Consider the following 19,704-nt stretch of genomic DNA (forward strand, 5'->3'; position numbering starts at 1 on the left):
AGCCGCTGCTGCGCCTCGTGGCCCTGCCCGGGGACCCCCGTGAGACCCCCCGGGGACACACGGGGACAACCCGAGACCCCCAGAGACCCCCGGGGCCACCCACAGAAGCACCCAGTGCCCCCCATTTCCTCCCAGTCCCTCCCAGTGCCCCCCCCAGTGCCTCCCACTCCCTCCCAGTGCCCCCCCAAGTGCCTCCCACTCCCTCCCAGTGCCCCCCAATGCCTTCCAGTTCCCCCCAGTCCCCCCCAGTGCCCCCCAGTGCCCCCCACCTCCTGCAGATCGTCCTGCAGCCGCTTCAGCGCCGCCTCCAGCTGCGCCACCTTCTCCGAGAGCCTCTGCGACCTGCGGGGGGGGCACAGGAGGGGGTGGGACCCTCATGGGGACCCCCCCCGACCCCCCCAAATCCCCCCTTCCCCCTCCATACTCATCCTCGGGCGCTGCTGGGCTCAGGCTGGGCTGGGGGAGCTCCCGGAGCTGCTGCCCTGGGCGGGGGGAATTTGGGGGGGTGGGTCCCGAATTAGGGGGTCCCACCACCCCCAGCTCCCCCCAAAATCTCTTCAATCCCTTTGATCCCCCCAGTCAATCCCCCCAAAACCCCCCCAAAGCCCCATCAACCCCAAAGCAATGGCCTCCAGGACCCCAGAACCCCCCCCAACCCCCCCAAACCCCTCCAGATCCCCCCAACCCCCCCCAAATCCCCCCACAGCCCACCCAATTACCCCCCAAACCCCACCAAAGACCCCTACACCCCCTGGAAGCTCCCCCAGTTCCCCCCAAAGCCCTATCAACCCCCAAGCAATGGCCTCCAGGACCCCAAAACCCCCTCAAACCCCCCCAGATCCCCCCCAACACCCCCCCCAAACCCCCCCAAATCCCTCCAGACACCCTCAGAGCCCCTCACCCCCGCGGGCAATGGCCTCCAGGACCCCCAAACCACCCCCCCCCTCCCAAAACTTCCAAAACCCCCTCAACACCCCCCCAAACCCCCCCCAATTCCCCGAAAGACCCCCCCCAACCCCCCCCCCCCCCTCCAGGATCCCCCCAAGCCCCTCACCCCCCCGGGCGATGGCCTCCAGGACCCCGCTGCAGGCCGTGGCCAGGCGGGCGATGACGTCCCACTCGTCTTCCTGGGGGTCCCCAGACCCCGACAGCACTGCGGGGTGGGGGAGGAGGGGACAACACTGGGGGACCCCTCCGGGGTTGGGGGGGGACAGGGACACCCCCGTGGGGGGGACGGGAATCAGGCCCAGGGGACAATTCGGGTGACACGGGACAGCCCCAGGGGGTTTGGGGACACCCTGAGGGGGTTTGGGGACATCTTGAGGGGGATTTGGGGACATCCCCAGGGGATGGGGGATGGAGGGACACGGGGGGGAACACGGGGGGGATGGGAGGAGACAAAGAGGGGACACAGGGGGGGAAAAAGGGGGGGGAATGGGGGGACAAAGGAGGGGACAAAAGGGGGACACGCGGGGGACAAAGTGGGGGACACAGGAGGGGACACGGGGGGGACACGGGGGGGTCGCAGCACTCACGCCTGCCCAGGGAATGTCGCAGCGAGGGGCCCAAGGGGGGGCTGGGCTCGGGGGGGGCCGCAGGAGCAGCGGAATCCGGGGGGGGACCCTGGGGACACGGCGGGGGGGGGGGGGTCAGCGGGATGGGGGGCACGGGGGGTGACATGTGGAAGGCACTGAGGGCGCATTGGGGACACGGGGGGGACATTTGGGGACACAAGGGGATGGGGGGGCATGGGGGGACATTTGGGGACACGGGGGGGGCTCACCGGGTCGCCGGCCGGGGGGGGGGCTGTGGTGCAGCAGCAGCAGGTCCGGAGTGGGGTCAGCCAGGGGGGACCTGGGGCATCGGGGGGGGGGGGGGGGGGTGTGTGTGACAATTCTGGGGGTTCCCAGGGGGGATTTGGGGGTTCCCCAGGGGATTTGGGGCGCGCTCCCCGTGTCCGGGCTCACTCACGGGCTGGGGTCGCCCCCGCTGGGGTTTTTGGGGCTCCGCGGGCTGGGGGGGCCGGGGGGGAAGGGGGTGCTCTCCTCATCCAGCGCCAGCGCCTGCAGGAGCCGCAGGGTGTCGGGGGGCAGCCCCCCCGGGCCCCCCCCGGCCTCCCCCCGTGTCGCTGTCCCCCCCCGAGTCGCTGCTGGTGTCCCCGATGTCCCCGCGGGGGTCCCCAGGGCCGGGGTCCCCCCCCGAGCCCCGGCCCTGCTCCAGCGAGCGGGCGTAGAGCTCCGAGAAACTCCTGGGGGGGCGGGGGGGACACTGAGGAGGGGGAGGGACACTGGGGGGGGGGGTGTCCCGGTCCCACCTGTGTCACCATGACCCCCCCAAACCCCTCCTGCTCCCCCCATTCTCTCCCGAGCCCCCCATAATCCTCAGAGTCCCCCCAATCCCCCCAAATTCCCCCACTCCTCCCCAAACCCCTCCAGACCCCCCAAGTTCCTGATCCCCCAAACCCCTCCAGTCCCCCCAAATTCCCCCATGAAACCCCCAAATCCCCCCAAGTTCCCCCTCCTCCCCCCCAAATTCCCCCATGACCCCTCCAGACCCCCCAAATTCCCCCATGAAACCCCCCAAATCCCCCCTCCTCCCCCCCAAATTCCCCCCCAAACCCCTCCAGACCCCCCAAATTCCCCCTAAATTCCCCCCCCAAACCCCCCATCTCCCCCCCCAGCCCCCCGCTCACCGCCGGGGCCGCCCGTCGCGGTCGGGGGGCAGCAGGGTCAGGGGTCCCGAGGGTCTCCGCAGCAGCGCCCGCAGCCTGCGGGGGTCCCCCCGGGGGAGGGGGCAGCGCCCCACGCGCAGCAGCCGCGCCCCCGGGCGCAGCCCCGCGGTCTCGGCGAACGAGAAGCGCGTCACGGCCGTCACCACCCCCGAGGGGTCCACGCGGAACCCGCGGCGACCCCCGGCCCCCCGCGGCAGAGCCAGCTCCTGCGCCTCGCAGCCGCGGGTCACGGCCTGGGGGGGGGGCAGGGGTTGGGGACAGTGAGAGCCCCCCCATGGAGACCCCCCAGAGCCCCCCGTGTCACGGGTTAGGGACACTGAGACCCCCCCCCAGAGCCCCCCGTGTCACGAGTTAGGGACACTGAGACCCCCCCCCCCCAGAGCCCCCCGTGTCACGGGTTAGGGATACTGAGACCCCCCCTAGAGCTCCCCAGAGCCCCCCCGTGTCACTGTCTTAAGGGGGGGGGAAAGGCTCAAGGGACCCCCACCCCCCACGTCACCAGCTCCGGTGGGGCTTGAGGACCGCGGCCACCCCGGGGGGTGCTCACCCCACGGGTCACTGCCCAAATCCCCCCCCCAAAACCCCCCTAGGCGACGGCCTCCAGGACCCCCAAATCACCCTCAAATCCTCCCCAAAACCATCCCAGCCCCCTCAAATCCCTCAAAGCCTCCCGACCCCCCCCCCCCAAAACCCTCCCAGGCCCCTCAAATCCCCCCAGAACCCTCAAATCCCCCCCAAATCCCCCCCCAGTGCCGCTCCCCGTTTGCTCCCAGTCGCGCCCAGTCTCTCACCTGCAGCCTGGCCACCACCTGCGGGGCGGCGCCGCGGGGCAAGCGCAGCCCGAGCCACTCGCCCGCGCCGTGGAAGATCTCCAGGCGGCCCTCGGAGAAGCCCCAGCCCAGCACGTCCCGGCAGGCGCAGCTGAACAGCGTCCCGCCGCCCGTGGCCACCTCCCCCGGCGCGGTGGCGACCGTGCCCGCCTGCCGGGGGGGCTCCCCTGGGTGCCCCCCCGAGTTTTGGGGGATCCCCCCGAGGTCGTGCGCTCGATTCTGCGCTGAACTCGCAGCAGCCACCCCCAAGCAACGATTGGCGACCGCCCCGGCCGGCGCGGCGACCACCACGAGCCTCTCGGCGGCCACCCCGAGCAGGCACGGCAGCTCGGCCCCCCCGGGGCCCCCCCGCTCGGCGCGGGCCCCCCAAACCAACGCCCCCGCCACCGCCGCCGCCGCCCCCGCCCCGGGCGGGGAACCCCCCGAGGCGGAGCCCCCCCGGAGGAGCCCCCCGAGCGTGGGGAGCCCCCGGGGGGGCGCGGGCAGCGGGGCCCCCCCGGCGTGGGCGCGCAGCAGCTCCTGCAGGTACTGGCGGCGGGTGCGCGCCGCCATGGCCCCCAGGCGCCCCCCCCGCGCCGCCGCGTTCTCGCCGTTGATGGCCTTGGCCAGCAGGAAGGGGCGCAGCCCCGAGCCCCCCAAAAACCGCTGCCCCTCCGCCAGAGCCGGCCCGAATGGGGGGGTGTCCTCCGGCCGCACCACGGCCACGCTGGGGGGGAGGGAGGGGGGAAAGAGGGGGTGGGGGTTAAGAGACCCCAAAATCTCTGGGAGACTCCCAGGAAGCAGCAGAGACCCCCCCAGGAATGCTGAGATCCCCAAGGGTGGGGGACCCCCCCCCAGGAATGCTGAGACCCCCAGAGAAGCCTGGGAAGACCCCAAAAGTCTCTGCAAGTCCCCCCCCCCCAGATCCCCCATGTTCCTGCGAGCCCCCCCAACCCCAGGGCCGCGTGTCACCCCAAAAATCCAGGAGAGACCCCAAAGACCCCCAAAGAGCCCAGGAAAAGCTCCCCCAGCCCTTCAGGAGCCGTCGGCGACCCCCGGACAGCCCCGGCTGAGCCCCCCCAGCCCTTTTAGGAGGTTTTGGGGACCCCCCCCAGCCCCCCTGCCCAGAGCTCCCAACTCCTCGGAGAGCTCCAGACCCCCTCGAGGACCCCTGGAACCCCCAACTGACCCCCCCATCCCTTCAGGAGCCAGCGGGGATGCCCAGAACCCCTGTCTGAGACCCCCAGGGACCTCCAGCCCCCTCCGGGGACCCCCACAATCCCTTGTGTGAGCCCCCCCACCCCTGTTTAAGACCCCCGGGGACCTCCAGCCCCCTCCGGGGACCCCCAGAACCCCTCGTGTGAGCCCCCCACCCCTGTCTGAGACCCCCGGGGACCTCCAGCCCCCTCCGGGGACCCCCACCCCACCTGTAGGCGGTTTTGGGGGTGCAGGGCTCGTGCACCCGCACCACGATGAAAACGTGCTGGAAGTGGCTGCGGAGGGCGCGGGGGGAGAAGGGGAGCGCCCCCGGCTCCTGGAACACGATTGTCACGATATCGTTGCCGATATGGCGCTTCCGCAGCAGCTACGGGGGGAGGGGGAGAGGAGTCAGAGCCCCCAGAACTGTCACGGGTGGGGTTCAGAAGGGGATCAGAGCCCCAAAATTGTCACGGGGGGGGGTTCAGAGGGGGATCAGAGCCCCAAAACTGTCACGGGGGGGTTCAGAGGGACCCCCAGCTCCCACGACCTCCCTGAGCTCCTGCTGGGGGTGAAGAGCAGCACTGGGGGGACCCCAGACCCTACAGACCCCCATCACCCTCTGTGACCTCGTGACCCCTCTGTGACCCTCCCACGACCCTGGGACCCCCCAAGACCCCCCCAGGACCCCCCCCCGGTACCTGCTGGGGGTTGCGGGGGGTGAAGGGCAGCATGGTGCTGACGTGGAACATCACCTCGTAGCCGTGGTACGTGGTGTACAGCGAGTGCGTGCCCGTGGAGTCGGCTGGGGGGGCACGGCCTGAGCCCCCACCCTGCCGGGGACCCCCCACCCTGCCGGGGAGCCCCCTCCCCATGACCCTGTGTCCCCCAGTCCCCGTGTCCCCCCGGTGTCCGTGTGTCCCCCCATGTCCCCCTCTCCTCACACTGTCCATGTCCCCATCCCACTGCCCCCTAAATTCCCTGTCCCCTCCAAGTCCCCACATCCCTGTGTCCCCTCGTGTCCCCATGTCCCCTCCATGTCCCCATGTCCCTGTGTCCTCCACGTCCCCATGCCCTCCATGTGTCCCGATGTCCTCCATGTCCCCGTGTCCCCCCCATGTCCCCGTGTCCCCCCCATGTCCCCGTGTCCCCCCCGTGTCCCCATGTCCCCATGTCCCCTCCATGTCCCCGTGTCCCCATGTCCCCTCCATGTCCCCATGCCCCCCATGTGTCCCGATGTCCTCCATGTCCCCGTGTCCCCCCCGTGTCCCCATGTCCCCATGTCCCCTCCATGTCCCCATGTCCCTGTGTCCTCCACGTCCCCATGCCCTCCATGTGTCCCGATGTCCTCCATGTCCCCATGTCCCCTCCATGTCCCCGTGTCCCCCTCATGTCCCCGTGTCCCCCCTGTGTCCCGGTGTCCCCATGTCCCCTCCATGTCCCCATGTCCCTGTGTCCTCCATGTCCCCATGCCCCCCATGTGTCCCGGTTTCCCCGTGTCCCCCCATGTCCCCATTTCCCCCCCGCGTCCCTGTGTCCCCACGCTCACTGCGGGTGTCCAGCTGTGCCCGGTAGCCGCCGAAGCCGCGCAGCCTCACGCGGGTGCCCAGCAGGGCCAGGAACTGCTCGAAGGCCGGCCCGGGCCCCTCGTTGTTGTACATCTCCTCCTCGGAGCCCTGCCCCGCCCGGCAGTACAGCACCCCCACCTTGCGCTGCCGGCTCACCTGGGGGGCCCGGGGGGGGCACGGGGACCTCGCACGGGGGTCCCCATCCCACCACACCCCATCCCAGGATCCCGTTGTCTCATTATCCCATTGATCCCATTATCCCAGTATCCCATCCCAGGATCCCAGTATCCCATCCCAGGATCCCATTATGCCATTACCCCAGTATCCCATTCCATCCCATGGATCCCAACTCACTGATCCCATGGATCCCATTATCCCATTATTCCAGTATCCCCTTCCATCCCATTATCCCACCCCATCCAATGGATCCCATCCCATTATCCCAATATCTCATTCCATCCCATCCCATGGATCCCAACCCAGTGATCCCACTGATCCCATGGACCCCATTACCCCAGTATCCCATTCCATCCCATTATCCCATTACTCCAGTATTCCATCCCATCCCATGGATCCCAACTCACTGATCCCATGGATCCCATGGATCCCACCCCTTCCCATTTCCATCCCATCCCCATCCCATCCCCATCCCACCCCACCCCACTACTTCCGCCCCTCCCCGGGCCCCCCCTCACCCCCTGCTCGTCCAGTTTGAGGAGGGTCTCCTGCACGGCGGGGGAGGGGGCGAGGCGCAGCCCCCCCACGGCCAGCCCGGGCAGCAGCAGCTCCAGCAGCTTCCGGGGGGGCGCCCCCCGTGCCCCGGGGGGGCGGCAGCCGGGGGGCAGCGCCTCCTCCAGGCACCGACCCCCGCAGCGTCCGCAGCTGGGGGGGGGGGGCACGGCGGGAGGGGTCAGTTTTGGATGGGGGGGGGGAAACTCGTGGTGCCCCCACCCTGAGCACCCCGCTGGGGGGGGGGGGTCCCTATGGGGCTTTTTTCTGATTTCGCCTCTCCTTAACCCCCAGCCTCGCCGACCCCTGACTCTCCCCCCCCTCCCGGGACCCCCAACCCCCTGATTCCCACCCCCCCGGAGGGTCCTGCCCCCCAGCCCCCCCGGCTCACCTGGCAGGTGCGCAGGATGATCCTGTGCAGCACCTGCGGCCGCGCCCCCTCCTTCTCCTCCCGCCGCAGCGACACGGCCACGGGCCCCAGCCGGGGGTCCTCGCCCAGCAGATTGTGGTGCTCTGGAGGAAGGGGGGCAGATCTGAGGGGGTCGGGATCCCCAGAACCCCCCCAAGACGCCCCCAAACCCCCGACAGCCCCCCCCCGGCTCTGGGCGTTCTCACCCGACAGCTTCCGATGCTCTGGGGGGGTCAGGCAGGGTCGGGACCCTCACAGCCCCCCCCAAACGCCCCCTCCCCACCTGTCCCTTGGGGTATCAGTTGTGTGCCCCCCCCTCCCGCGCCCCCCGACCCCCATTTCCTCCCCCCCGCCCCCCCAGCTCACCTTTCCCATAGAAGTACTTGCGGTAATACTCAGCGCCCTCATCGCTGTGCTCGATGGGGTGGGGGGGTCGCGCCCCCGCCGGGGGCTCCTCCAGCACCGCCACCGCCGCATTCGGGAGCTGCCCCGGCCCGGGGGGGCCCCGGGGGGACCCCAGCCCCGGCTCCTGCTCCCCCCCCGTCTCGCAGCAGAAGCGGGGGCAGCTCAGCACCAGCGCCTCGGGGCCGGGGGCGCCGCGGGGGGACCCGGGGGGCTCCTCGGGCTCCAGGTGAGCGGCCGAAGCCCCCGAGATGAGGCCGGGGGGGCCCGGGGGGGGCTCGGTGGGGTCGAAGAGGATGCTTTGAACGTCATAATGGGCGAGGAGGGGGCTCCAGGGTGGGCGGGGGAAGAAATCGGGGTCCCCCCCGCCCGCCGCCAGCCCCAGCAGCAGCAGAGGGTCGCGGAAGCGGGGGGACGTGGGGCTGCCCCCCCCCGCCGCCTCCTCGTGGCTTTGGGTGCGGCTGCGGGGGGACACCCCCGCCGGGGACCCCCCCCCGTCCTCCGGGGGCCTCCCCAGGGCCGCCTCGCTGCTGCTGCGCTGCCGGGGGGGGGCGGCTCCCCCCGGGGAGGGGGGCGGAGAGGGGACCCCCCCGGCCGCCACGGGGGGGGCCGGGGAGGGGGGCGGCCGGGCCAAGGGACCCCGCATTTTTCGGAGGAAGAGGTCATCGGACTGCATGGCCCCCCCCAAAACCCCCCACCGAGAATCCCTAGGACCCCTCAATCACTCTCCGAGACCCCCAGGGGCACCTCTGAGACCCTTCTGGACCCCCGGGGACTCCCCAGGATCCCCGGATCCTCAGGGAACCCCCCAGGCCCCCCTCCGGGCCCCCCCCGGTTGTAGCGGGGATCCCGCAGGCAGCGATTTCTCAATGGGAACGTGGGAACGGGCCCCGCGCGCCGATTGGCTGCCCGCGAATTCCCGCGTGCGGGAGGCTCCGCCCCTTTTCCCACGCGCCCCTCTCCGGCTCGCCTCAATGGGGGGGACCCGGGGGGGGGCTCCGGCCGCGGCGATCGCTGGGGTGGGGGGCGCCGCTGACACCTGGGGGGGGACACGGGGGGTCAGGGGGGGCTCCTCATCCCTCCGCCCCCTTCTCCGTGTCCCTCTGTCCCGCCGTGTCCGTCCCTCCATCCCCCAGACCCCCTCCCCACCTCCCCCTCCCCCCCCCCCTCGCTACCCGGACCCCAAAACGCTGCTGGTGGGGGGGGGGGGGGTTGAGGCACCTGGGACCCCCCCGGACACGCGGCTCCCTCTTCAGCCTGGCTCCCGGCCTGGACCCGCGCTGTCCCCAGCAGCCCCGGGGTTCCGGGGGGCTCCGAGGGGGTTTGGGGGGGTCCGGGGGGGTCCGCGGGGAAGTTGTGGGCCCGGGGGATGTTTGGGGGGGGCCCGGACGTGCCGCCGCCAGCGGTTTCCTGCCATCCAGGAAGTGTCGGCGGCCGACGGCCCCCAAAATGCTGCCCCCCAAGAGCTCCCCCCGCCCCCCCCCGCACTGACCCCCACCACCCGGGGGTCCCCCTCACCTCCAGAGACCCCCTCCTCAACCCCCCCGCCCCGCCGAGCCCCCGCTCCTGACCTTGCCCCCGGCGTGAACTCGGGCGTCCGGCCCCCCCCAACTTCCCTTCTCCGGCTGCAGGACCCGGCGTCCGGCCCCCCCCCGTCCCCCCCCCCGAAGGAAGCGGCGTCCGCCCCCCCCCCAAAAATCCCCCAGACCGTCCTGCCCCCCCCAGACCCCTCCCCATCTGTTTAAACCCCGTTAATCCGGGGGTGGGGGGGGACAGGATGGGTGACCCCCCCCCCCCGGGTACAGGTGGCTCAGGGTGGGCAGGGATTGGGGGAGGGGCGCGGGAGAGGGTGGGGGGGGCACCCGCGGGTCCCCAGATCTCCTGGGACCCCCCCCCCCCCCCCCATGAAAAGTGGCAGCCCTGGGGAAAAGCCTGAGGGTCGCGGGGGGGGGGGGGGTGGGGGGGGGTCACCCGGGTTGATGGGGGGGGGTGCTGGGGACAGGATATTGGGGTTGGGGTGCCAAGAGACCCTCGAGTAACGCCCCCCCTCCCCCGGGGGGTGAGACCCTTCCCCTGGGGACCCCCCCCATACAACCCCCCCCCCCCCCCCCCACCAATTCCTACCTACGGCCCCTCCTGTCACTGTCACCGTCCTGGGGAGGGGGCGGGCGGGGTGTCACCCCCAGCCGGGGGTCCCGGCTGTCCGTGGGGGGCTGGGGTGGGGGGGGGGGTCCCAGCCGTGCCGGACCCCCCGTTCCGAGCGGCTGCGGCGGCTCCCGGCGGCCGCGCCCCCGCCCTTCCCTTCTGCCGCTTCCTCCCACCGCCGGGGGGGGGGGGCGGGGGGGCTCAAACGGCTCCTCAGAACCCCCCCCCCCCACAGCTCCCTGCACCCCCTCCCCAATCCAGGGGTCAGGTGTCTGTGTACCTCCCCCCCCTCCCCCCCCCCCCGCGCTCTGAGCGTGGCGGGAAAACCAAAAATAAAATTAAAAAAAAAAACACAAAAAAAAGCCGAGTTTGGAACCGTTAGGGGCTTTATTTATTTATTAATTTGTTAATTTCTCGTTATCGCCGCCCAAACCGACAGCGTGACAAAGCCCCCCCAAACACTCCCCAGGTTCAGGGCAGCCCCCCCCTCCAGCCCCAGGGACCCCCCCCAGGGCCCAGCCCCCCCACGTGGAGCTGGACACCCCAAAATATCCCAGTGACCCCCCCCCCCCCATTTTGTGGTCCCCCCCCCACTCTCGTCCCACCGGGGTGAGGGGGGGGTCTCACCTGCCTCACCCTCAGAGCCCCCCCCCTCCTCCCCAGCCATCAAGGGGGGGTCCTGGGGGTCCGCGGGGGGGTGGGGGTGGGGCAGGTGCTGCCGGGACCCCCGCCCAGGGGGGGTGATGGGGGGGGGCTGCCGGGCGGGACCCCCGGCCCTGCAGGGCAGCCCCCCGGGGCTGGAGGCGGGGGGAGGCTCAGGGGGGTCCTGGCATCGCCCCCAGCCCCATCGGGGCCCCCCCCCAAGGCCGTGTGCCCCCCCCAGGCCCCCCCCCGCACCCACCGAGCGCAGCCAGTCCCGGTCAGCGGCCGTGAGGATGCCCCGGAGCTCTGGGGGGGACACGAGAGGGGGTTTAGGGGGGGGGTCCCAAGGCCCGGGGGGGGGGGTCCCAAGGCCCGGGAGGGGGGGGTCCCGGTGCTGCTCACCCCCAGCCCCGGTGGCGGTGTCCAGGCGTGGCAGCAGCTCCTGGGGACAGGTGACATCAGGTGGGTGGTGGGGGGGGGTCTCTGTGTTTGGGGGGGGGGGGTCTCAGGGCCCGTTCTCCTCCCCCCCCGCCCCCCCACTCACCGAGAGTTGGTTGAAGCCGCAGAGTTGAGGGGGGGTCGCGCTCGGCCACCGCAGCACCGAGAGCTGCAGACCCCCCCCGGCGGGGCTGTGTGGGGTCAGAGGTGAGAGGGGGATGGCGGGGGGGAGGGGCCGACACGAAGCGACCCCCAAACCCCCCTCCCCCCCAACCCCCAAAGACCCACAGGATGCCCTCCCCAGCCCCCAAAATCCCCCTCCCACCCCCAGCCCCTCAGACTCACCCGGGGGTCCCGTCCCGCTCCTCGGGGCTGCGGGGGGGCAGCAGCGCCGCCGCCCCCTCCTCGGGGTCCCGCTCGGGGTCGCCGCCCCGGTCCAGGCGCGCGTGCAGCCGGAACGTCACGGCCTTGACGGCCCCGAAAAACGCGGCCACGAGCCCGCAGTAGAGAGCGGCCACGGCGGGGGAGGGGGGCAGCGCCTGCACACCGGGGCGGGGGGGGTCAGCACCCCATAAAAAACCCCAGAGACCCCCTAAAGCTCCCCCTATAGACCCCCTAAAGACCCCCTAGAGCTCCCCCTGAAGACCCCCTAAAGCTCCCCCTATAGACCCACTAAAGACCCTCTAAAGATCCCCCTAAAGACCCTCTAAAGACCCCCCTAAAGACCCTCTAAAGCTCCCTCTAAAGCTCCCCCTAAAGACCCTCTAAAGACCCCCCTAAAGACCCTCTAAAGACCCCCCTAAAGACCCTCTAAAGATCCCCCTAAAGACCCTCTAAGGGCCTCCTATAGACCCTCTAAAGACCCTGCTAAAGACTCCCCAAAGACCCCTCTAAAGTCCTCCTAAAGACATCCAAAACCCCCCAAAGACCCTCACAAGTCTCCCCAGAGACCCCCCGGAAGATCCCCCAAAGACCCCTCTAAAGTCGCCGCTGAAGATCCCCTCAAGACCCTCGTAAGTCCCCCCAAAGATCCTCTAAAGACTCCCTGAAGATCCCCATAGACCCCCGCCCCAAAGACCCCTAACGAGCCCCCCAAAGACACTCTAACGTCCCCACAAAGACTCCTCTAAAGACCCCCAAAGACCCCTCTAAAGACTCCCTAAACACCCCAAAAAAAACCCGAACACCCCTCTAAAGACATCCAAAGCCTCCCTAAAGACCCCACTAAATCCCCTCCGAAGTCCCCCCCATATTCCCCGCCAAAGACCCCCAACCCCCCCATCTCCACGCATCCTCCCCTTCAACTCCTCCCTCACCCCTCAGAGCAGCCCGAGGACCCCCGGAGCCCCCCCGGGAGCCCCCCCGGAGCCCCCCAGCCCCGTCCCGGTGCACCGAGTAGAGGCCGAGCGGCAGCCCGAGCAGGAAGAGCCACACGTAGAGCCGCACGCAGTTGGCGAAGGCGCCCAGCTGAGGCTCCAGGAAGCAGCCGCCGGTCAGCGAGGCCCACACGCCCTGCCGGAGAACCTGCAGCACCGCCGCCCCCGCCATGGCGGCGCCGGGACCCCCCCCCCCCACCGCGCGACCCCTCCCCGGGACCCCCGAACCCCCCGCCCGGTCCCGGCGCCGCTTCCGGGTGCGCGCGAGAATGACGTCACGACGGCGGGGAGGACACGCCCCTCCCGTTAACCCCGCCCGCTCGTGCGGATAAGCCACGCCTCTTTCCGGGTGTGGGCGTGGCCAAGCCCGCCGTGCCCCCCGCGCGGAGGGCGCCCCCCAGCGGCGCCGGGCGTCACCGCACCCCGGCCTTGGGGACCCCGCGCCGGAACGGGGGAGGGGGGGGGGCACACACGGGACCCCTCCCCAGGCCGGTATCCGGGCCCGGGCCCGCCCCGCCGCCCCTCCGGGCTCCGCTCACGGTGTTCCGTGAGGCCCCCGGGGCAGCAGCGCCTCCCGCAGCCCGGTGCGGGGGTCCCGGGGGGCGCGCCGGGCTCAGGGCCGCTCCCCCTCCCCGCGCCGGCCTCTCGTCCGGTCCCCCCCCCCCCCCACCCACGGCGTCCGGTGCCCCCGGCCCGCCCCGTCCGGCGCTGGTTCCTTTTCCTTTGTCCCGGTGACAATGTCCCGGCTCCGCCTTCCCGGGGCCGCCTCAGCCAGCGCGGGGATCCGCCGGACCCCCGGGAGCCCAGAGCGGCCGGGCCGCCCCCTGCCCCCCCCCGGGGACGCCGCCGGACGCCGCTTCCTCCCCCCTCCGGGCCGCGGGGGCTCCGGCGGGACCAGGCGGGGACGGGACGGGGCGCGGGGGGCCCCGGGGGACGGGACGGGGAGGAGGGGACCGAGGACGGGGAGGGAGGGGGACCGGGGCGGGGGGCGGAGGGACTCCGGGGCCCGCAGGGGGTTGTGGCGGCCGGGGAGGGGGCGCGGGGACCCCCGGGGAGCTGCAGGGACCCATTGGAGCCACGGGGATCGTGGGGATCCCCAGGGACCTGCCGAAACTCTGAGGAGCAACAGGGACCGTAGGGACCCGCGGGGAACCCGTAGGGGACCCCCAGGATCCATAGGGACCCCCAGGGATCCATCGGGACCCCCAGGACCCATAGGGACCCCAGGACAGTTGAGGTCCCCGCAGGGACCCTCGGCAGCTGAAGGGACCGATACGGGACCTATAGGAGCTATAAGGGACCACAGGGACCGCCGGAAGGTGTGGGGCACCCCAGGGGACCCTTAGGCACCCCCATAACCCCCCCGGGGGCTGCACTGGGACCCCCAGAGCTGTCAGACCTTACAGGCAGCACCTGCAGGGCTCAGGTGACCCCAGTGACCCCCAGGACATAAAGGGACCCCATGGGGTCCCCCGGGCACCTATAGACCCTCCCCCCCCGGCGCACCCACAGACCCCTCCCCCCCCCCGGCGCACCCAAAGGGCCACCGAGGAACCCCCGAGCAGCTACAGGACCCCCCAGCCCCCCACAGGACCCCCAAGCCCCCCCAGCGCCATCGCTGGGGTCCGGGGCTGGGGGGGGGAGCACCCCATGGAGTGGGGCCGGGCATCCCCCTCCCCATCCCCCCCGGCGGGGTCCCACTCCCCTTCCCCCCCCCTTTCCCCATCACCCCCCCTGTCCCCCCTCTTCCCACAGGGCTCCCGCTCCCCTTTCCCCCCTTCCCCCAGGGGGTCCCGCTCCCCTTCCCCATCCCCCGCGGGGTCCCGTTCCCCGTCCCCGCCATCCCCGGGGGGGTCCCGCTCTCCCTCCCCGCCATCCCCGGGGGGCTCCCGCTCCCCATCGCCACCGGGGGGTTGGGAACCGGCCCGGGCGGCCTTCGGGGAGCTGCGGCTGGAGGAGGTGATCGGGGCCGGGGGCTTCGGCCGCGTCTTCCGGGGCACGTGGCGGGGCCAGGTGGTGGCGGTGAAGGCGGCGCGGGGGGACGCGGGGGCGGCGGGGGCGGCCAGCCTGCGGCGGGAGGCGCGGCTCTACGCCCGCCTGCGGCACCCCAACGTGGTGGCGCTGCGAGCCGTGTGCCTGGAGCCCCCCCACCTGTGCCTGGTGATGGAGTTCGCGGCGGGGGGGGCCGCTGTCCAGGGCGCTGGCCGGCCGCAGGGTCCCCCCCCGCCGTCCTGCTGGACTGGGCGCGCCAGGTGGCGCGGGGGATGCGGTACCTGCACGCCGGGACCCCCGTGCCCCTCATCCACCGCGACCTCAAGTCCAGCAACGGTGAGATTGGGTGGGGGGGGGGGGTCCTAAACGGGGGGATGGGGTCTTCCAGGGGAGGGGGTTGCAGAGGTTGGGGGTAGCAGGGTGGGGGGGGGCAGTCACCAGGGTCCCCAAGGGTAGGGGATCACAGATAACTGGGGACTCCAGCGTGGGGAATCCCAGATATTGGGGTCCCCAGAGTCGGAAATCCCAGCTATTGGGGTCCCCAGAGTGAGGAATCCCAGATATTGGGGTCCCCAGCATCCCCAAGGGTGGGAAATCCCAGCTATTGGGGTCCCCAGAGTGGGGAATCCCAGTTACTGGGGTCCCCAGTGTCCCCAGGGCGGGGGTCCTGGCTGTCCCCGGCGAGACGCCGAGGTTTCCAGGGGGGAGGAGACCCCAGCTGTTGGGGGGTCGCTGGCTGGGGGGGGTCACTGAGCCCCTGCCCTCGCAGTGCTGCTGGCACAGCCCGTGGTGGGAGACGACGTGAGCGGGAAAACGCTGAAAATTACCGATTTCGGGCTGGCCCGCGAGTGGCAGCGCACCACCAAGATGAGCGCGGCCGGCACCTACGCCTGGATGGCCCCCGAGGTCATCCGGGCATCCACCTTCTCCAAGGGCAGCGACGTCTGGAGGTGGGGAAGGGTCCCGGGGGTCCTGGCGGGGAGGGAGCTCTGGGCCGGCGTGGAGTTTGGGGTGCCCAAACTCCCGCGCGGAGGATCTGGGGCTCCCCGGTCGGTGCGGCGTCACGGGAGCTGCAGGCCTGGGAGGTGCCCGGGTGCCTTACGGGGCACCTGGAGAGTTGTGGGGTGGTTTTGGGGGATGTGAGGGGGTCTGACCTCCCCCCCCCTCCTCCTCGTGCCCCCCCAAAGTTACGGGGTGCTGCTGTGGGAGCTGCTGACCGGGGAGGTGCCGTACCGGGGCATCGACGGGCTGGCCGTGGCCTACGGCGTGGCCGTGAACAAACTGACCCTGCCCATCCCGTCCACCTGCCCCCCGCCCTTCGCCCAGCTCATGGCAGGTACGGGGGGGCCGGGGGGCTGGGGAGGGCGAGGGGGATCAGAGGGGTTGGGGGCTTACGGATATTGGGGCCCTCGGGAGGTTGGGGGTGCCCGGAGGAGGGGGGTCGGGGGGTGCCTGGAGGCCTGTGGGATGTGGGGGTTCCCCAGGAGCCCCCCCACGCCCACCCAGAGCCCCGGTTCCCCCCGCAGCCTGCTGGGAGCAGGACCCCCACCGGCGGCCGGGCTTCGGGACCATCCTGCGGCGCCTGGGGGGGCTGGAGCCGGGGGGGCTGGGGCCCCCCGAGTCCTTCCACTCCCTGCAGGAGTCCTGGCGCCGCGAGATCCAGGGGCTCTTCGACGAGCTGAGGGCACGGGAGAAGGTGGGACACCCCCCCCCCCCAAACTCCTGGGGCACCCCTTGAGCAGCTGGGACCCCCTCCCCAGCATCTGGGACCCTCCCCAAACACCTGGGACATACCCCAAACACCTGAGACCACCCCCACCAAACTTCTCGGACCCCCCAAAACACCTGGGACACCCCACCATGAGCACCTAGAACCCCTCCTCAACAGCTAGGACCCCCCCCCAAACACCTGGGACACCCCTCTGAACACCTGGGACCCCTCCCCAACACCTGGGACCCCCCCAAACACCTGGGACACTGCCCTGAACACCTGGGACCCCCTCCCCAACACCTGGGACCCCCAACTCTTGGTGTACTCCCTAAAACCCACAACCCTCCCCAACCCTTGGCACCACTCCCAAAACCCAGGCACACCCCAGACCCCCTTGGACCCCTTCAACAATTGGGGGAACCATCCCAGGACACCCAGGATCCCCCCAAAACCCCACTGGGATCCCCAGACTCCTCCCCAGTGGCCCCGCCCTGCCCTGCTGTCACTCCTTTGACTCCATGACCTCGCTGACCCCCATGACCCCGAGCCCCCCGAGACCCCCTTGACCCCGAGACCCCCGGTGTCCCCCAGGAGCTGCGCAGCCGGGAGGAGGCCGTGGCCAGGGCCTCGCGGGCCCAGCGCTCCCAGGCCGAGGCGCTGCGGCAGCGCGAGGCCGCCGTGGCGCGCAGGGAGCTGGAGGTGCTGGAGCGGGAGCTCAGCCTCATGCTCAGGGGAACCCCCCGGCCCCCCCCGGCCCCCAAGAGACGCCGACCCCCCTTTCGGAGGCCACGGAAGCCCGCCGACCTCATTGGCATGCCCCAGGGTGGGGAATGGGGCTGGGGGCTTGGGGGGGGATGGGGAGGCTTTGATGGCGCTGGGGTTTTGGGGGGCGTGGGGGGAGCAGGGAGTGATTTAGGCTTTGGGGGGATGGGGGGGTTCTGGGGGGGGTCTTAGGGGAGCAGGGTGTCTTGGGGGGGATTTGGGGGTGCTGAGGGAGCCAGGGAGCTTGGGGAGCTTTAGGGAGACCCCCAAAGTCCCCAACACCATTCTCGGGGACTTTGGGGGGTGTTGGGTTGGGGGTCCAGGGGATTTGGGGAGGTCTTGGGGGAGCAGAAGGTGTTGGGGACTTTGGGGGTCCAGGGCATTTGGGGGGTGCTGAGGGAGCTGTGAGCGCTTTGTGGCTCTGGGGATTTTGGGGTGCTGGAGGGTGTGTGGGTGCCCATTGGGGGTTTTGGGGGGGTTCTTGGGGCTCTCCTGACCCCGGCGCTCCCCCCTGCCCAGATTTCAAGCACCGCCTGACGGTCCAGGCCTCACCCGGGGGGGACCCCCGGAGCCACGACCCCGAGGATGGGCCCGGGGAATCCCCCCCCTTCCCCCGCCTGCGCGCCATCCAGCGTGAGTGACGTCATCCCCGGGGGGCGGTGACATCACACCGCCGCTGACACCCCCGGTGACACCCCCGGTGACACCGTGTCCCCCTGCCCCGCTCTGTGTCCCCAGTGGAGCCCGAGGAGGAGGAGGAGCCGCCGCGGGGCCGCGGGGGCCGGGCCAGTGCCCCCAATGGCAGGTGTGTGTCCCACCCTCCCGTGGGGGGGTCTGGGGGGGCCAGGGGGGTCCGGCCCCCCCTCCCCGGACACCGGAACCCCCCTGGACACTCGGGTGTCCCCCGCAGGCGGCGCCTGCGCCCGGACGAGACCACCTGGTACCTGGACACGGAGGAGCTGAGCCCGGGGGACGCGTCCCCCAACGGTGCGTGTGGCTGGGCTCAGGGCTCGGGGGTCCCGTCCCGCTGTCCCCCTCCCCACGCTGACCCCGTCGTGTCCCGCAGGCGAGGCCGGGCCCCCGGAGGCCGAGGAGGGCCGGGGGTCTCGGGGAGGGACCCCCCGGCTGCTGCGGCGGGCGCTGCTGAAGGGCTCGGCCCTGCTGGCGTCCCTGGGGCTGGGCCGCGACCTGGCTCCCCCCGAGTCCTCCCGCAGCCCCCCGCCCTCCCCCGGCCTCCTGCGCCTCTCCCCGCGCCGCTGGGAGCGGACCCTGGGCTCCCCAGAGTCACCCGGGACCCCCGAGACTGGTCGTGCCTGGACCCCCGGGACCCCTGAGCCGAGCCAAGCCCAGAGCCCCGGATCCCCCGATCCCAGCGGAGTCCGGACCCCCGGGACCCCCAGGACCCCTGAGCCAAGCCGAGCACGGACCCCCGGATCCCCCGATCCCAGCGGAGTCCGGACCCCCGGCACCCCCGGGACCCCCGAGCAGGGGCGAGCCCGGATCCCCGGGTCCCCGGATCCGAGTGGAATCCGGACCCCCGGGACCCCCAGGACCCCTGGGACCCCCGAGCAGAGGCCAGCCCGGACCCCCAGGACCCTGGAGCTGAATTGGTCCTGGACCCCCGAGCAAGGGGGAGCCAGGACCCCCGGGACCCCTGAGCAGGGCCGTGCCCGGACCCCCGGGACCCTTGAGCTGAGTCAGCCCCGGACCCCCGGGACCCCCGGGACCCCTGAGCCACGTCGTGCCCGGACCCCCGGGACCCCCGAGCTGGGGCTGCAGCCGTCCCCCCGGGGGGCCCGGAGACCCCGAGAGCTGAGCCCGGCTGGGACCCCCGAGTGGGGTGAGTGGGACTGGGGGGTGGGGGGGGGGGCGTGGGGCTCTGGGGGAGAGATGGGGGGGTTTGGGGCAGTTCTGGGGGGTCGTGGGGCATTTCTGGGATTCTGGTGGGGTTCAGGAGGCCGTGGGGGCACTGATGGGGGGTTCTGGGTGGTCGTGGGGCAGTTCGAGGGGGGTCGCGGGGCAGTTTTGAGGTTCGGGGGGGATCGCACCGCCCCCAGCCCCGCCTTTCCCCGCAGGCCCCGCCCGGCCCCGCCCCTCCCCGCTCCGCCCCCGCATCGACCCCTGGAGCTTCGTGTCCGCGGGGCCGCGCCGGGCCCCGCCCCCCGCCGAGCCCCGCCCCCGAGACCCCTTCACCGACCAATGAGAGTGCTTGCCACGCCTTGGACCCGCCCCCGCCACCCTCCGGCGACCAATGAGCAGCCGCGATGGACGGACTGACAACAGCAAGCTCCGCCCGGATCGCAGGCCACGCCCCGCCGGGCCGTGATTGACAGCTGAAGAGGCGGAAGCCCCGCCCATGCCGGCGCGCCATTGGTCAAAGCAAAGGGCATTACAAAAGCCCCGCCCCCTCATGGGCGGGGCCATACGGCAGGAAACCACGCCCCACTCCTGGGGCAAACGAGAAAGCTCCGCCCTGATTGGTGGGCGCGCTGAGGCCCCGCCCCCTGAGCGGAAGCCCCGCCCCCGGGCGGTCCCGACACTGGACGGGGGTCCCGGGAGCTTTGGGGGGCGACTGTGACCAAATAAAACTCCCGCGACCCCAAAACTGCCGGGGACGCCTCGTCCTGCCTTGGGGGGGTCGAGAGTGGGGGGGCCCCTGTGTTTGGGGGTCCCACCCCCCTTGGAGGGGGGCTCTGGGGTTGGGGGTGTCCCATTCGCCCGCACAGCCCATCCTGGGGGTCCTAGCACTTTGGGGGGGTCCTTTCCACCTTGGGGGGTCCCAGTGTTTGGGGG

The 19,704-nt window shown here is 71.9% G+C and overlaps 2 protein-coding genes, 1 long non-coding RNA gene and 1 pseudogene across 3 annotated transcripts; 1 reads left to right on the forward strand and 3 right to left on the reverse strand.

Moving 5' to 3' along the window:
- Positions 1–429: 429 nt before the first annotated feature.
- LOC137467129 (uncharacterized) lies at positions 430–1,627 on the reverse strand. The gene is made up of 3 exons (XR_010995410.1): positions 1,536–1,627; positions 1,055–1,153; positions 430–482 (listed from the first exon to the last, which is right to left on the reverse strand). It is a non-coding gene; the product is annotated as an uncharacterized lncRNA (long non-coding RNA).
- A 419-nt stretch (positions 1,628–2,046) lies between these two features.
- Positions 2,047–8,597, reverse strand: LOC137467086 (signal-induced proliferation-associated protein 1-like). The gene is given in 11 exon segments (XM_068178639.1): positions 2,047–2,248; positions 2,693–2,964; positions 3,523–3,681; positions 3,844–4,267; positions 4,968–5,125; positions 5,439–5,542; positions 6,287–6,461; positions 7,001–7,159; positions 7,161–7,187; positions 7,426–7,547; positions 7,810–8,597. Coding segments are annotated over 11 exon segments (2,514 nt in total). The 5' UTR covers positions 8,522–8,597.
- A 1,782-nt stretch (positions 8,598–10,379) lies between these two features.
- On the reverse strand, positions 10,380–12,663 carry LOC137467103 (pecanex-like protein 3). Its single transcript, XM_068178663.1, has 5 exons — positions 12,463–12,663; positions 11,416–11,609; positions 11,177–11,261; positions 11,035–11,074; positions 10,380–10,938 (listed from the first exon to the last, which is right to left on the reverse strand). Exons 1-5 carry the CDS (start codon positions 12,616–12,618, stop codon positions 10,397–10,399), a joined length of 1,017 nt encoding a protein of 338 aa, XP_068034764.1. The 5' UTR covers positions 12,619–12,663; the 3' UTR covers positions 10,380–10,396.
- A 1,418-nt stretch (positions 12,664–14,081) lies between these two features.
- Positions 14,082–19,519, forward strand: LOC137467155 (mitogen-activated protein kinase kinase kinase 11-like; annotated as a pseudogene).
- Positions 19,520–19,704: the final 185 nt, after the last annotated feature.

This window comes from Anomalospiza imberbis, unplaced genomic scaffold (assembly GCF_031753505.1).
Source record: "Anomalospiza imberbis isolate Cuckoo-Finch-1a 21T00152 unplaced genomic scaffold, ASM3175350v1 scaffold_52, whole genome shotgun sequence".
NCBI lineage: Eukaryota > Metazoa > Chordata > Aves > Passeriformes > Viduidae > Anomalospiza > Anomalospiza imberbis.

What these genes read in the sequence shown, in the direction of transcription:
- LOC137467103 (XM_068178663.1), bottom strand. Translation starts at nt 12,618, where the DNA reads ATGGCGGGGGCGGCGGTGCTGCAGGTTCTCCGGCAGGGCGTGTGGGCC. An exon ending in GAGCGGGACGGGACCCCCGG is followed by an intron (nt 11,262 to 11,415) that starts GTGAGTCTGAGG and finishes GACCCCACACAG; the next exon opens with CCCCGCCGGGGGGGGTCTGC. An exon ending in GCGGCTTCAACCAACTCTCG is followed by an intron (nt 11,075 to 11,176) that starts GTGAGTGGGGGG and finishes ACCTGTCCCCAG; the next exon opens with GAGCTGCTGCCACGCCTGGA.